The sequence below is a fragment of the Ctenopharyngodon idella genome, chromosome 24 (genome assembly GCF_019924925.1).
Source record: "Ctenopharyngodon idella isolate HZGC_01 chromosome 24, HZGC01, whole genome shotgun sequence".
Lineage (NCBI taxonomy): Eukaryota > Metazoa > Chordata > Actinopteri > Cypriniformes > Xenocyprididae > Ctenopharyngodon > Ctenopharyngodon idella.
Genome location: NC_067243.1, coordinates 26279343 through 26296865, shown reverse-complemented (window position 1 = coordinate 26296865; position 17523 = coordinate 26279343). Strand labels below are relative to the sequence as shown.

The window sequence follows — 17523 nt, the reverse complement described above, 5'->3', positions numbered from 1 at the left end:
CATCGTTGACAACTGGTGCACTGATAGACAACCCACATAGGCTACACCTCAAAACATTAGATTCTTCCTCGCTGAGGAGCCATGCCGATGCACAACCCACATAAAGATGATAATTCCACAAATAACAGCAATTTCAGGGTTCAAACAGAGATGGCGACAACGAAGCAAAACTTACGGACTGCAGCTTTAACTAAAAACCTCATGTAAACACCATATCATGAACAGAGAGAAACATACTTCTGAAAAGAAATCTAGATATACATTCACAAACAATAACAAAAACACAAACAATAAATCATTTACAAATTACAAAATATTATCTACAGCAGATGGTTCTATAAATTACACTATTTCATTTCTATAAATTGCAATATTAACTACAAATGAATGCTATGTCCATCCTGCCATGTGTATGTCCACCCTATCGAGTCTTAAGTGGCCGACAAGGTGGACATTTTGGGTCAACGACAGGGTGGGCACTTTGATCTAAAGAATCTAAAGAACCAAGTAATGCTTTTGTTATGAATATAAAAACTTAGCCTTATATCACACACCCATCTGATAGTCATTTTTGTGTTAATTGATCATGGCAAATGAGTTATGTACAGGACACCAAAAGGCACCCTACAGTTATATTGACCCAGTTAGTGTTCAGTGAATGCTTCAGTAAATGCACAAAAATGTATCAACATTTTCTAAATGGCTTGTTTTGTAGAGTGAGCACACTTTGTACATTTCCCAATCAGCTCCTTCAGCTTTTCTCAATTCACGTCATTCCAGTCCCATGTAACTTGCCTGGATTTTTTTTTTTCCCCCCTCTCCAAATATAATGCAAGAATATTAATTTTTACACTTAAATTTCCTTATTCAATTACCTCAGTAATCTTACAATAATTAAACTACAAGTCTTTCTTAAACTACAACGTCAGAACAGGTCGCTGAATAACAACGAAAACAAGCTTTGAATGGATCAAATTAGTGATAAAAAAAAGTTTCGAAAATCCACCGATTTCCAACTCAATCTTTAGATACTAAATATATTAAAGACCTCCTGTGGTGAAAATCAAGTTTTTAATGTTGTTTATATGTCTATGTAGTGTTTTTAATATGCTTTAAGACAAACCATGTGCAAATTCATAAGTCAGCACATTGCTGAGTATTTTATGCTTGAAACTGCAGTAAACCAAAGACAGTCTAAAACCCGCGGTTTGAAATCGGTGGTGTTTGTGACGTCACAGACTACCTTGTAACCAATCACAACAACGTGCCGGCAGGCTTTAGCATATCATTAACTATGACTGCTCTGAAGCAGGAAAGTCTCAAGAGAAGCCAGGTTATCCCGGTATATTTTCTGTTGATATGAAAAATTGTGTAGATTTATCAATATAGCAAGTCTATTACGATGTTATGACGAACAATATGCCTTTCTTCACTGACATTCTGAGTTGTTCAAAGCGTTTGTAAGGATACTGATTGTTATAAGGCAGCTGTCTGACTCTGACATGAAGAACAGGAACATGGTTTGTGTAACATCAGCAACACATTATTAGCTGTTTGATAACGTAGTCAAGCAAAATGCTAATCATATTAATTCATATTAATTAATGACAGAACCGTCGCAAGGGCTGTGCCAAGTGTGCGAATGCATGGGGCTCGCGCCAAAGTAAAGTGACAGCTGACTTAACGTAAAGCCAATAAAGTTCATGTTTTTGTCCTTCGAAATATTTTAATACTATAAAACATAGCTAAAAAAATATTGCTCTGAGCGTGTGCATATGTCAGTCAGTGTGGCCTCGCACGCCAAGTTCTGAGAGAGCTATTCAGTCCATTATAAATTCTGATTTTGGCCGCCTCTGGTATGGATCAAACCATAGATATATTAGCCTACCTGATAAGCTCAAGTAAATACGCTGGAAATCCGCGCTCATTCAAGGATGTGCATTTATTTAATATACGGAGAAGGCACGGGCGCCTACAGGATTTCATCTGAATGTTTTTTTTTTTTAATTTATAAAACTCCAAAAAGCAACGAAATTGTCAAACATCCATTTAGCGCATGTTCACAGAGGAAAACTGCTGCTTGTTCTCTCGATACTGTCTGTTTTACTGAGAAATCGCTTCAGGTGATTCAGTGAGAGAGCAGTCCAAACGAAATACGAGTGGATTCAGTCAGATCGTTTTTTGCAAAGGCGTTTTACCAATTCATAATTTAAAACACAATTTAAGCGTTAGAAAATATGAGTTCAGTTGCACAGCTGTTAAACTGAATATACGAAGCGAAGCAAGCTTTTTTCTTAAACATCCACAACACAAACAACAAATTGCTCGTCACTACAGCAACAGTACTCTCCGAGCTGGCGTGAGCGAGTGGAGGCGGGGCTAATTTGCATATTCATTGATCCGTGTAAATGAGGTAAGGGTGTAGAGCTACATTCAAGCTATTTCGAGGCATGGAGAAATTTCTCACTTATTTAAAAAAAAAAAAAAAAAAACACTTATGTCATTTTGGTGATCAAAGAGGAGTTTTAAGAAATAAAATAAGTGATTACAGGAAGACTAAGTTCGCAACAGAAGCACTTTAACGAAAAGATAGGTGGCTCTTAAAAGAGCCTTCGGGTCGCTGAGAATCTCGGTTGAATCTCTACTTGGAACTGGTGTACTTGGTCACTGCCTTGGTGCCCTCGGACACGGCGTGTTTGGCCAACTCTCCAGGCAGCAGTAGACGCACGGCGGTCTGGATCTCTCTAGAAGTGATGGTGGAGCGCTTGTTGTAGTGAGCGAGACGAGACGACTCACCGGCGATGCGCTCGAAGATGTCGTTGACGAAAGAGTTCATGATGCCCATCGCCTTGGAAGAGATACCGGTGTCAGGATGAACCTGCTTCAAGACTTTGTAGACGTAGATAGCGTAACTCTCCTTCCTGGACCTCTTGCGCTTCTTTCCTCCTTTACCGGCAGTCTTCGTGACGGCCTTCTTGGAGCCCTTCTTAGGCGCGGACTTTGCTGGTTCAGGCATGATGCTGCTTATTCGCAAAAACGATGAATCAATACGAACTCAGAAGCTATACAGAGGCATTTATTCACTGCCCTATGCTAATTTTCAAAAAGATGGAGGAACTATCTAATTGCTTCTTTTAATAGGCCAAACCCATAAACTCGTATTTCATTGGACAACTCAAAGCATCACGAGCTGAATGAGGGCCAATCACATTCCTTTGTTTCGTTTCCCGCTCTTTTTATCATTAGTTTCAGAAAATGACCGGTTCTAGACAAATATTTGGAACCTACTGAGGGATCCCAGGTGAAAAAAAGTACACTAATTTTGTACTTAATGTACTAAATATTCTCCTTTAGCACTTATTAAGATAATCTTAAGAACATCTAAGTGTACTCAACTGTGCTATTTTGAGACAACATGAAATATGATCCAAAATGTGCTTTTAATATACTATCTCTGTATTTAAAGGAAAAAAAAAAATGTATTTAGTTACCACTTGTACACTATGGGTTCAAGCGTACTGTAAGTGGTAACTATATATTTTTTTTTTAAATACAGAGATAGTATATTAAAAGCACATTTTGGTTCATAATTTCATGGTGTCTCAAAATAGCACAGTTGAGTACAAGATGTTCTAAAGATTATCTTAAGAAGTACTAAAGAAGAATTTTTAGTATATTAAGAACAAAATTAGTGCACGAAAATAGAGCACTTTAAGTAGCCTATATTATAGAAGTGTACTTTTTTTCACCTGGGCGAGTGTTGAGAAAAGAGACCAACGGTCAGACACCCTTTAAAAGTAGTTTTTCCTCGGGATTTCATGATTCATGAAACTGTTGAATCATTTAATCCAAAGGGAATAGTAAATAAAAGTGTAATATATTTTTTTTTTTTTAGTTTCATTAGTTTTCTGCATTTTCATTTCTGCTAACATTGGTCCCATTCTGATCAAACTTGTCTTTTTTTCCTCCCTTTCATTTTGTAAAACTTTATTTAAAGTTAGTGAGATCTCTAAACATTGTGTAACATAAGAGGTCTTTTTATACCACTTAAACCAGCATAGTCTGGGTATCATCTGTGAAAGAGAACGAAATGAAGATACTAGTAGTCCCGATATATAACTGAAACGGTGCGTCAAAAGGCGCAACACGCCCCTCCCCTCAATATAGTTCGAGCACAAAACAGTGATTTAACCTTAACACGTATCTAAGTAGGCCTGTTTTTTGTTTAATATTAAAAATCAACTAATGATTCATTATATCCCACACGGTAAAAAATATATATTTTCAAATACATTTTTAAATATATTTCAAAATATACAAAAATGGCCAAAAAATATATTTTCTAAAAATATATTTTTTGGCCATTTTTTGTATATTTTAAAAAAATATATTTTCAAAATATATTTTTCAAAAGCATTTAAAAATATATTTTGCCCTATATATATTTCAACCCAAGAAAATACATTCACATGTGACAACTTTTATTTGTTGTCTATAACACATGAACATGTGAATAAAAATCAGCAAGGAACATACTTTACAATGTTCAAAAAAATATACATTATTACAATATATTCAAAAAAATATAACTTTTTTGTTTTCAAGAAGTCTCAGTTTCCCCAGTTCAAATCCTCAAAGCCTCTTTGGACACGTTTGGAAATCTCTTCTTGACTGCGAGACAAAAATCAGTTATTTTTTTAGTTAACTAAATGTTTCTAGTAAATTTTCCTTTCACCAAGTATTGACTTACCGTATATATGGCTGCCATGGTTTCCTCGTCAAGGGCACTTCTCTCTCCACCACTGTCAGTTTTGCTCTTTGCTCCTACAAAAGACAAAACACAATAACTGAACATCTGTACAGGTATAGAGGGCATGCACTTTGTCTTCTGACTAGTTTTGAATTTCCTGATATTTTTGTTTACACTGGAACTAAAACAATTACAGGTATACTGGATTTTAAAGATATTTAATGGGCATATTTTTGGACAGTAAAGAAACTGATGATTGAGGAGAGGTCGAATTAGCCTTTCTTTACACTTCTGCATTGCATTTTCACTTTTACAAATGAAGGGATAGTGGAATATCCCAAAGGCACATTCATTTAAGCTAACTTAACTTAAAGGGATAATCCACCCAAAAACAGAAATTATCTCATCATTTACTTACCCTTATGCTGTTCCAGATGATTATGACATTCTCTTTTTCTGTGGAATAGAAACAGAGATTTTAAGGAAAATAACCCATCTCTGTGAGTTCACGCAAGAAGGTCAAAAACCAAACAAAGTGAACATGATGGTAATCCATATGACCTGATCATTCTCACCTTGTTGCTGTTGCACAAATTATCTCCGCTTCTGCTTCTGAAAATAAAAAGTACATACAGTAAAGAAGGACACATGTAAACCTGTAGGTGGTGACAAATAAGCATCTTTTGTTACAAGCGACTTACTGAATCACTGGCTCAACTGGTTCATCGAAAACAGCTTGTCATTCAGCAGAAAGTGAGCAAAAACACGTGAGCATCATCGATCGACAACAGCAAGCGGCACAGTCTCCCAAACACTCTACAGCTGAAATTTAAAAAAATATATATTAAACATTTTTTTGTGTGTGTAACGTTAGTTTTCGCTAGTGACCAAATTAAAAACAACTAACGTTAAAACGGAAATCTAAAAGTCTCAGATGTGTCTCCTCATGTGAGCAAATGAAACAAACAGGTCATTAAATTGACAAATAAAGTTAAACAACCATGACAATACAAAACATTATACATACAAAGTAGCAATTAACATTACATATGTGAAAAATGATGACTAAAAATAAAGTTATAACTCACCTTTTCGTCCGAGAACTCCCGGTTGACTGACGACCATTACAGCTCAAAATGACGCGCATGCGCAGTACTTCAAAAGTCCGTGAACGCTACTAGTGGTTTCCCATTCAAATTACATCATAGTTAACATCGTACATCTAGCGATTTTATTAATCTATTTATTTTTATTTGACGTGCATTTAAACGCTATATTACACTAACATTAAATTACAAATAAATAAACAAATAAATAAATAAAATAATTAATAAACAATAGATTAAAATACACATTTGTGTGGGTGTTTCCAATAAAGGCTGGGGATCAAGTGCCATGATCACTGTATTTTTTGGGAAGATCATGTGAACAAAATTGGTCAATGTCGAAAATATGGGGAAATTGATGGTTTTTTTTTTTTGGTTTTTTTTTCTGTGTTTCAAATTCTTCTAACATTTAATGGAATGTAGTTTTGATCGCAAGGCTTTCTTCCAGCCACATTTGCATTGTCGACTGTAAGATTGGAAATGTATTTTCTTGCACCCTGAAATATATTTTTTTAAACATAAATGTATTTTCTTGCCCCTGAAATACATTTTTAAATATATTTTAAGTAGGCTATATGAAGGTTGAAACAAAATATATTTTCAGTTTCAAAAATATATTTCATTGAACTTCACTGTTTACAACATATATTTACCATATATTTAAAATATATTTTGGACAGATAAAATATATTTTTTTACCATATGGGATATTATAAGATCGTCATATAATGTATAGAGATACTGAATGACAATGAAATGTGCTAGTCTAGATTGACAGTATAGTATATTTATTAGGTAAGATATGCTTGCAGAATATAAATTATTTCAGGCCTCTGTGATTTACACTGTAGGCCTCACTTTTGCACCTGCATAATAGTAAGTTTTGGCTTTCAACATGTGATAAAATTTTCAGAAAAGACCATGTCGCTATTAGGCAGTAGCTAGAAGATTTGATAAAAACTGTGGATGAGCTAACTAAAAAGAGTTGGAAAGTACCCAACTGTATTTTTTTGTTGTTGTTGTTTTGTTTTGTTTTTTTGCCAGACTGTTCGAAGATAAAAAGAAGTGGCAAACACCTGAGTAGAAGGTCACTAGTTAAAAACTGTTAAGGCACTCTCTTTTGCAAAACACTATCATATTATGACCCACTAAAACACATATCGCACTGTGATGCACTTGTGTTGTAAAACAGTGAGAACAAATGTCGAAATTAAACAACTACAACACAGTTGTCATCGTTTACAAACGACGGCTCAAAAATGATGTGATCAAACCAGCTGTGGGATATAAGGCATTCCCCGTCATTGCCTGTGATGTGGACAAAGTCCTGGACCCAACACAAAAACGTGATGCTGAGGCAGAATGAATTTTGGAGTTGCACAACTTTTTTGAATGTACTGTAACATTCATTTACAGTTCATTTATAGTTTTCTTTGACCTTTTGGGCTTTTGCATTTGAACAGCTGTATTTTTACAGTATGTAAGTGCTATACAGACATTCAATATTCAATACAATACTATACTTGGAGTACATACGGTGTACAATATATTCACCTTAGTCACCTTTGATCTGAAAGCATTGTTTGATTTTGAGAACAGGTGAAATGATTTTGACTCGATTGTTTGATTTTGCCAGAAGAAACGGGTTTTGTGAATGTAGTTTAAAGATTTGGTTTTGTGTTTAATGCTGTGAGAAAATGGGTGAAGGTTTCAAGAAATGTCTTTGCAATTGTGAAAAACTGAGAAGTGTAACTGTACACTATTATTTACTGTTTGTAGAAATGCTGTTCATTTAAATAATTCTCTATATTCCTCCAATACATTAAAACAGTAATAATTTGTTTAAATGCATTTTTTTTAAATTATTTATACTCTACAGTACTGGTAATTTATGATGTAGAGAAGGACCCAGCTAATGTTAACACAAATTTCGACTCATATTAAGCGTTAAACTGGAAATTCCCTCGTTCAGTGTAATTTTGGTGGCTCTTAAAAGAGCCTTTAGGGGTTTGATGTGGCTGATGCGGGTTTAGGCGCGCTCTCCGCGGATGCGGCGGGCCAGCTGAATGTCCTTGGGCATGATGGTGACCCTCTTGGCGTGGATGGCGCACAGGTTGGTGTCCTCAAACAGACCGACCAAATAAGCCTCGCTGGCCTCCTGCAGGGCCATGACAGCGGAACTCTGGAAGCGCAGATCCGTCTTAAAGTCCTGAGCGATTTCTCTCACCAGCCGCTGGAAGGGCAGTTTGCGGATCAGCAGCTCGGTGGACTTCTGATAACGGCGGATCTCTCGGAGAGCCACGGTCCCGGGCCTGTAACGATGGGGCTTCTTGACGCCGCCGGTGGCCGGAGCGCTCTTACGGGCGGCTTTAGTCGCGAGCTGCTTCCTCGGGGCTTTACCACCGGTGGATTTACGCGCTGTCTGCTTGGTTCTTGCCATTGCTACAATCTACCTCTCTCCTGGTTCTGCTTGCTCTGGAAATGCAACGTTATGTTACACGCCTGCTTTTAAAGCATTGCGCGAACATGAGCTCACAGTATCGGGAGGGAGCCGAGGCTTGTGATTGGCTAATCTGTGACGTATGCTTATGACTGCGCGCTCCATTTTTTCAAACAAGCGGGTTTCCCGCTTAATGTGCTTTGTTCTGTTGACTACTTTAAGCAATCAAACAGTGTAACACACCCAGAGACTTTATACTCACATTGCTGTATTTATTTATTCTGAAATATTCACCGTATTTCTAATGGTTATACATATCTCGGATTTGAACAAAATCATGTCACCACATAAACGCACTAACCAAACAAAACAATCCTGCCAAAATAAGTCTCTATAAAAACAAACAAGTTACGGATTGTGTTCATAATAACACTTTGTTCCTGCTACTATTGTATTTGTAAATGCCCTTACTGAGCAATCCTATATTTTCATTGTTTTGATGAATCACTTCCTGATTTCTTTATCAACCCACTGCGGTTATAGTTACTCAATTATTAAAGAAAAGCGCTCTTTGTCAGATAAAATGAGTGGCTCTTAAAAGAGCCTTTGAGTTTCAATAAGATAGACTTAAGACTTATTTGGATTTGGCGGGTTTCTCGGTCTTCTTGGGCAGCAGTACAGCCTGGATGTTGGGCAGCACACCACCCTGAGCGATGGTCACTCCGCCCAGAAGTTTGTTCAACTCTTCGTCGTTGCGCACCGCAAGCTGCAGATGACGGGGGATGATACGGGTCTTCTTGTTGTCCCGAGCGGCATTTCCAGCCAACTCCAGGATCTCAGCGGTAAGATACTCGAGCACAGCCGCCAGATAAACAGGAGCACCAGCACCGACGCGCTCGGCGTAGTTGCCTTTGCGGAGAAGCCTGTGAACACGGCCGACGGGGAACTGCAGTCCTGCTCTGGATGAGCGAGTCTTAGCCTTGGCTCTTGCTTTGCCTCCGGTTTTGCCTCTACCGCTCATTTTTACTTCTAATTACAACCGTTTCACCAAACGACGCTAAAAGAATAAAAAACTGGGTTTCGAGGTACTGCCTTTAAGTGAACGTTCTAGTCGCCCATTGGTCGACAGTTTGTTAAGATTTCAAGCCAATCACTGAACTTCCCTCCAACACACATACCTCCAAACACCACCACCTTTTGGTGATCGAAGAAAGAAAGAAAGCATTAACAACAAGGACACCAACACAACAATATACCTAATGTATATAAAACAATTAAAACATGACATTCCCATGTGTACATATATATACAATATATCCATCCATGTCCACACCTACTCATATTCATGTCTCAACATTTAAAATTCTGACAACAGTTTGTACATACTCACCCGATGTTGTCTAAAACGTCTCCTTGATGGTAACAGCTGAAATTGGGAATGTAATGGATGAGAAGTATCCTCATGTAACAACCAATGCTTCAATAGAGTAGCATTAGATATTTTATGTACAGGAATAATATTTGATCATTTACATGAACTAGGAACACCATTATTTGACAGAAGCTGGGTAAAAACACCAGTAAACCTCAAAAAGTAAGCTTAATAATTTAAAGTTATTAAGATAAATAAATATTTATAACCTCTATTGTAGTTTGTGGCATTTCTTAGACAGCATGTGTCAAACATTGTCTGTCGAACTACAGTGTTGAAACATTTTAACATTAGCTCTACAAACAATTTACTTCGCCAAGATTAAGTCTGCATCTTAATGTGTATCTATCCATCCTAAATAGTATGTGACATTAGTAATATTCAATACTATTTAGGCCGGATAGGGTGGATAGTATGCACGTTGGGCTGAAAAGTAAGAGTGCAGGTCAAACCGTTGCAGCAGTGCCAGTCGCCCATTGGTTCACAGTCTGTTAAGACTTTAAACCAATCATTGAACTTCCCTCCAAACCCACCCCATTCTGGCGGGATCATTATGAGCAAGCTTTTTTTTTCACGCCCACCTGGAAGGGTTAACAGACCCGTCGTTATTATTTTTTTTTAACCAGCTTTGTATTGAGCATTAAAACTAAATCTCTGGGCTGTGATTGAAATACTGCGCCCAGAACACGAATGTTGACAAACATTAAGCTTTTCAAAGAATTTACTTCCATAAATATTGAAATTGCACGTCAAATCAATAAAGAAGTTCTGCTTTTTTTTTCAGATTTAGTGGGTGGCTCTTAAAAGAGCCGTTGAGAAGTAACGGTAAAAAAAAAAAAAAACTTTATTTCTTTTTGGGCGCTGCCTTTTTAGGCTTGGCGGCTTTAGGCTTGGCGGCTTTAGGCTTTGCCACCTTAGGTTTAGCCGCCTTGGCCTTTTTGGGGCTCTTTGCTGCTTTCTTAGTGGCTGCTGGCTTCTTTGCCTTCTTGGGGCTCTTCGTCGCTTTCTTAGCGGCTGTGGCGGCGGGTTTCTTGGCCTTCTTGGGCGATTTCTTTGCAGCGGGCTTCTTTGCCGCTGCGCTCTTGGGCTTCTTGGCAGCAGCGGGTTTCTTGGCCGCGGGCTTCTTCGCTTTAGGAGCCGCTTTCTTGGCCGGCTTCTTCTTGGTCTCGGCTTGCTGCTTGTTGAGCTTGAATGAGCCCGAAGCGCCGGTCCCTTTGACCTGCACCAAGGGTGCCTTTAGTCACCAGGTTCTTGAGGGCGATCTTGACGCGGGAGTTGTTCTTCTCCACGTCGTAGCCGCTGGCGGCGATAGCCTTCTTCAGGGCGGCGAGGGACACGCCGCTCCTCTCCTTGGATGCGGACACAGCTTTGACGATGAGCTCACCGACGCCTGGACCTGCTTTCTTGGCTTTCGCAGCTGACTTCTTCTTGGGCGCTTTGGCCGGGGCGGCAGCAGCCGGTGCTGGAGCAGTTTCTGCCATATCTCTCTCTCGGATCTGCAGTGTATCAAACGCTGTCTAGTTTTAGCAATGAACTGCGCGGATCGAGCGGCGCTGCGCTATTAAATAACACATGAGAACCTTATAGACTCAACCCGCCCTGCTCGGTGTCTGTGCGCCTCCACGAGCCCCTCACGATTGTGTTTTCTTCTCTTACATTTGGGGCAAAACTGGAGCCGTCAATAGTTTGTCACAGTCAAAACAAAGTGAGCACCGAGCAGAGGTTCTGAGCTTTCACTGGAGACTAAAATACGCGGAGAGGAAATGTTTCTTTTGCCTCCGTCAGACCAAATCCAAGGCGAGCATCAGCCACGGGGAAAAGCCGCGAGTTAATTTAATGCCTCGTTTTAATTGAAAAGTTGATAAAAGCCTGAACGCGTCCGCTGTGTGTTCAGAAAACAGTCTGAATGCGACTTTAATGAAATCAGCATTAGTGAGGGGCGTGAGGAGGCTTTCATACAGCTGTTGTTTTGGGCAGCTTGAAGCACACGAACATCATCCGGAGGATCAGAGCCTGCTTGTGACTCTCCTGTCTGGCCCTCATCTTCGCTCAGCAGATGATAATAATAATAAACTACGTTTCATTGCGAAATTATTAATATTTTAACTTGTTAAATACGTTTTCATAAGCTGATGTACATACTAAATGAAAATGTCAGATTTGTTTCTCCTTATTAAAATTATCCTTAAAATACAGCTCATTTGTAGCTATCACTATTTCTTATTTACCCCCTTGCTTGTACTTTTCTGGACAGTGTTTAAAATTTTGTATTGCAAAGCTAGCATTTCTTATGTCATTTCCTCCTCAAGATTATTCCTCATTTGTAAGTTGCTTTAGATAAAATCATCTGATGAAATGAAATGTATAATAAAGCAAAGATCATTTTTTTGTGGATATTTTGTGCCTCACACATAAAAAAAAAACATACACCATCTCTCTTTAACCCTGGACCAAAACTGAGAAAAGTTTGTGGCCTAAAACAACATTCTTTGCACACTTCTGAACTATAAAATTTTGCTCTTAAAACTGATTGAAAAATGATAGAGTATTTTATTCATAAACTAACAATATCAGGGTTTCCAACTTTGTTTGGCTGGTTAGTGATATTTTGAGAACATCAGTGACACAAGGTTTTAAGGATTCAATAATTCATTTTTAATTTTGTCTTAAAAATGCAAATTACCAAATTACTGAAGCTTAAAGGGTTAGTTCACCCAAAAATGAAAATTCTGTCATTTATTACTCACGCTCATGCCGTTCCAGACCCGTAAGACCTTCGTTAATCTTCAGAACGCAAATTGAGATATTTTTGTTTAAATCCGATGGCTCCGTGAGGCCTACATAGGGAGCAATGACATTTCCTCTCTCAAGATCCATAAAGGTACTAAAAACATATTTAAATCAGTTCATGTGAGTACAGTGGTTCAATATTAATATTATAAAGCGACGAGAATATTTTTGGTGCGCAAAAAAAAACAAAATAACGAATTATTTAGTGATGGCCGATTTCAAAACACTGCTTCAGGAAGCTTTGGAGCGTAATGAATCAGGAAATGTCATTGAATCCGCAGTTCGGAGCACCAAAGTCACGTGATTTCAGAAGTTTGGCGGTTTGACACACGATCCGAATCATGATTCGACACGCTGATTCATTATGCTCCTTCTCATTATGAATCTTCCTGAAGCAGTGTTTTGAAATCGGCCATCACTAAATAAGTCGTTATTTTGTTTTTTTTGGCCGCACCAAAAATATTCTCGTCGCTTTATAATATTAATATTGAACCACTGTACTCACATGAACTGATTTAAATATGTTTTTAGTACCTTTATGGATCTTGAGAGAGGAAATGTCATTGCTCCCTATGTAGGCCTCACGGAGCCATCGGATTTAAGCAAAAATATCTTAATTTGTGTTCCAAAGATCAACAAAGGTCTTACGGGTGTAAAACGGCACGAGGGTGAGTAATTAATGACAGAATTTTCATTTTTGGGTGAACTAACCCTTTAATGTTGTACTTGATTCACCTTTCAGAAACTGACCCTATTAACTTTTCTAATATAACTAGCAGTCATATTTCTGACTGACTATTTTATTAAAGACAACAACAAAAAAGACATTTATTTTTATATGATATTCATTGTGTGCAAGAAAACAGAGCTTTGGGTGTTTGGGTATAAAAGGAAAATCCACCAAAGGCTCAGTCTTTGCAAGCAAAGATGGGTCATGGCTCACACTTTGTGCCAAATTTCATGAGAGAATTGTCAAAAAATTCAAAAATCACATTTATTAAATGCAAGATTGCAAAGTATTTAGGTCTATCACCATCTACCGTATATAATATTGTGAAAAGATTCAGAGAATCCAGAGAAATCTCAGGCCATATTTGGCAAGGCAGGAGACCTCCACTGAATGTGTGTGACCTCCGAGCCCTCAGACGGCATTACATGAGAAACTGTCATGCTACTGTGTTAAAAAAAAATAGGCACATGTGCTCAGGAGTACTTTGGAAAACTGTTTTCACTTAACACGGTCTGCCACTGCATCAAGAAATGCAACACAAATCTCTCTGTTAGGCAAGGAAAAATCTATACATCTGTTCAGTGCAGAGATGCTGCATTCTTTAGGTCTGAGCTCATCTCAGATGGTGCAAAAGACAGTGGAAATGTGTGCTGTGGTCAGATGAGTCCACATCTCAGCTCAAAGACAAAATGAACCATCCAGACTTTCATCAGCAACAGGCGCAAAAGCAAACATTTGTCATGGTATGGAGGTGCATCAGTGATAAATCACTGAGCTGAGGGAGGGAAAATATATTTGTAGTAGTCGTGAATCGAGGGAGGTGCAGTTTCAGTGGCGGTCCTGAAAGTCAGCATCGAAGCCTTCAGTTTAAATCTGGCAGCAACTGCGAGTCAGTGGAGTGAGAACAGGTTAATGTACTTGACAATAAACTTGAGAGAAATCTTAGCTGATTAATGTATTTTCACGAGTTCACTTACAAATAATCAGATATAATAAAAGAGTACACATATTTGGTGTGTTGTCTGAGGGGAACACTCCAAGCTTGGAATTTATCCCAAATCCATGAGTACTGGCTGGGACAGGAACCAGCCGAGAGTGAGGAGTGTGGTGGAGAACATAGGTGAGTCGGTTAAGGATATATAGGCCTCCTCTTGTGCTGATAGGTTAGATCATTTAAACATGTTCCTCTCGAACTTTGTTGATAAAACATTAAATTGTAATATAGTTTGACTAGCATGTTTTTTTTTTGTTTTGTTTTGTTTTGTTTGCACATTTTATACAATTTAAAGCAACTTTTGAATCAACAATAGTGTTACTCATGCAGTTGGTCTACTGTTGCCTTTCTATGCATCACAAATTACTGCTGAGAAATTATTACAGGCATCATTAACAAAACATGTTTAATATTGACTAAAATGATACTACGTATGTGTTTAAGAATTCAGTCAATTATTATTATCATTAAAAATTTCATTTTGACATATGGGTGTGGTAGTGTTTTTCAGAGGCAGGGACTGGACAGGGTAGAAAGAGAATTAAACAGCAAAATCCAAGTCTTCTGAGGAGACACAATACCTTTATATGATAAACTGATCAATGCACATACTGTAATAAACATGGAAGTTCAAATATATATTTATGTGTGACATATGAGAACAACAGAGGTAAGTAGGCCTAAATGAAGACAGAATTTAAATTTTTGGATTAACTAACCCTTTAAATTTAGGGAACAGCCATTTTACTGTGTGAGAAAAAAGTTTGCAGAGCTTCAGTGATAGTACATTAAACTACTTTATATAATGTTAAATATAGTGTAAAATAATGCAATGGGGGAACGTTTGTGGGTCGTGGTAATGCCAAATATCTGATTTTACCAGTAAAAAGGGCCTATATTATTTTAAATGTAGTCAGTTTGAAGGGTGGATTGAAATCCACTGCCACTTCAATATATATCTTTTGAGTGTTTTATAAGCACGTTATTAACCAACATTTATCTTTCTAAATATTAAATCATTTGAATGACTTCTTGAACTTATGTTAAAGCATTTATTTTCCTTTTCATCTTCAAACACTAATGATGACTCTTGTCTGTACCTCTCACTGAGAGAAAAGTACAACATAACAGTATGTTTTGGAGAAGTTTAATCAACTTCAACCTACGCATGCTTTGTATGTGTGTGTGCTAGTGTTCTGTGCCGGTCCTTTCTTGGTTCTGATGGACAACTGACATTCTGCCTATCAGTCATGTGTGGACATTTTTTGTTCATATTTTCATGTGTGGACAAGTTTATCTATTTCCAATCAGGATCATTCAACCTCAAGTAATGACGTATTTAGTGGACTCTGCTGATGAAACTGCAAACTATTCTTCAGTAAAATTTCTTCAGTTTATTTTTTTAAACTCTGACTCTGGGTCTGCATGCATCATATCTGGTCTTTGGGTTTTTAACTGTAAAATTCCCTTACAAGTGACAGAATGCAAGCATGTGTGTCTAACATAATTCTGTTTTCTTAGCTTTAAAATCATGAATATATTTATTCTAAAGACAGAAATTATTATATTTGGCCTAAGTAGCTGTGTAAATAATATAGCAACAAATCTAGGTCCTCTGTCATCCAATCTGAATACATATTTTAAGAATCAGGGTTTTATCTTTGACACAGAATTCAATTTCTTTGACAGACAAATCAATTCAGTATTGAATAATAGTTGCCTTCAGTTGTGAAATATCGCTAAAGTCAAATCTGTCTTATCTTCCAGTGATCTGGAGAAAGTAATTTATGCTTTTATTTCTTCACATTATGATTACTGCAATGCATTGTACCTGGGAGTAAGTCAGTCAAAATGCGGCAGCAAGGTTGCTGACACTGGCTACCAGTTCATTTTAGAATAAAGTACAAGGTACTTTGTACACTTTTAAAGCTCTACATGGACTGGCACCAAAATATGTTTCTGAGCTTATAAATTTTAGTTGCTCACAGAGATCATTGAGATCCCAAAATCAGCTGCTCTTTGTAAACATGTTTAAAACTCGCCCTAAGACACATTTGTTTGATGAGGCCTTTGCTGCCTACTTTGTAAGGACCATTAGGTTTGGATTAGAAGTTTATATTATTTTCATCTTTCTTTTGTTTATATGGTATTATCTCTTTCCCCCTATCTTATTGTATTTTATATAGTATCATTTTTTTCCCATTGTATTTTATTGTGTTTTATTCAATTCCTTTTGAAATTGTACAGCACTTTGGTACACTCTGTGTTTAAGGTGCTTTATAAATACATTTTGATTTGATTTGATTACTGCCCTGTACACTGGGGACCAGGACCAACTTAAGCTTATTCAAGTTCACCCCTGAAGTAATACCAAATTTAACATTTTAATCAACAGTGCATTTAACTTTTAACCATTCATCTTAAAAGAAATAATAATAATAATAACATAATGGCTTAAAGTTTTGCAATAGTATTGTATCGGTTCAGTATCTTGAATTGGATCAAATCGTGACATGAGTGTATCATTACCACCCTATACTTGTACAAGGCACCTTTAAAGAAAAGGATTTTTACAAAATCTGATCACAATGTTCACAGGAGTCCTTCCACCAGGTGAAAACGGGCTGATTTCAGGCTATACACACTTGCCTTCCGTTAGCATTCCAGTTCATCAAATTGACATGCAAATGCAGTCTGAAGACACTCCAACATTTCTCCCAAAAAGGCTTTAATAAAGGTTTGATAGGACATAATGCATAGCATGCTGAAAGTAGTACTTACAATGCACACTTTTGCTAATATTTGCAATTTTACATTTCATAATGTATTATAAATAATGCAGAATACATCTAAAAGTGGCATGACAACAAACATGTAATAAAATCCACAATGACCAAAAAAAAAAAAAAAAAAAAAATTACCACGATTAAATAGTTAAGAAGTAAAGACAAAAGTGCATTGTACATTCTGCAAGTCCTCCTGTAAAGGGAAGTCACTTATAAAGGTAGGATTTGTGGAATCCATTTTAGTCGACTGAGGTGTGGCCACCTTTATGTACCCTACAGTAATCCTGACCCACCACAGCTTGCTTCTTTTGGTCTGGACCAAAAAATAAAATGATTTTGACATTTAGTAGTGTTTCACTAGCGTTCACACTGTCATTTTAAATGGTGCACATAAAAACAAACAAAAAAATAAAACAGTAAAATAAAACAATAAAATAAACAGTTCTTATGACATATATTTTGCGATGGAACTTACTGAACATAAAACAATGCTGT

General features: G+C 37.3%; 3 protein-coding genes and 1 pseudogene across 3 annotated transcripts; all 4 read right to left on the bottom strand.

The window, feature by feature from the left end:
• Positions 1 to 2638: 2638 nt before the first annotated feature.
• Positions 2639 to 3032, bottom strand: LOC127506887 (histone H2B). Its single transcript, XM_051883728.1, has one exon. The coding sequence runs from the start codon at positions 3014 to 3016 to the stop codon at positions 2642 to 2644; it is 375 nt and encodes a 124-aa protein (XP_051739688.1). The 5' UTR covers positions 3017 to 3032; the 3' UTR covers positions 2639 to 2641.
• A 4514-nt stretch (positions 3033 to 7546) lies between these two features.
• Positions 7547 to 8320, bottom strand: LOC127506848 (histone H3). The gene has a single exon (XM_051883684.1). It carries the CDS (start codon positions 8294 to 8296, stop codon positions 7886 to 7888), a length of 411 nt encoding a protein of 136 aa, XP_051739644.1. The 5' UTR covers positions 8297 to 8320; the 3' UTR covers positions 7547 to 7885.
• Positions 8321 to 8603: 283 nt separating this feature from the next.
• LOC127506867 (histone H2A) lies at positions 8604 to 9438 on the bottom strand. Its single transcript, XM_051883703.1, has one exon. The coding sequence runs from the start codon at positions 9315 to 9317 to the stop codon at positions 8931 to 8933; it is 387 nt and encodes a 128-aa protein (XP_051739663.1). The 5' UTR covers positions 9318 to 9438; the 3' UTR covers positions 8604 to 8930.
• A 723-nt stretch (positions 9439 to 10161) lies between these two features.
• Positions 10162 to 11566, bottom strand: LOC127506807 (histone H1-like; annotated as a pseudogene).
• Positions 11567 to 17523: the final 5957 nt, after the last annotated feature.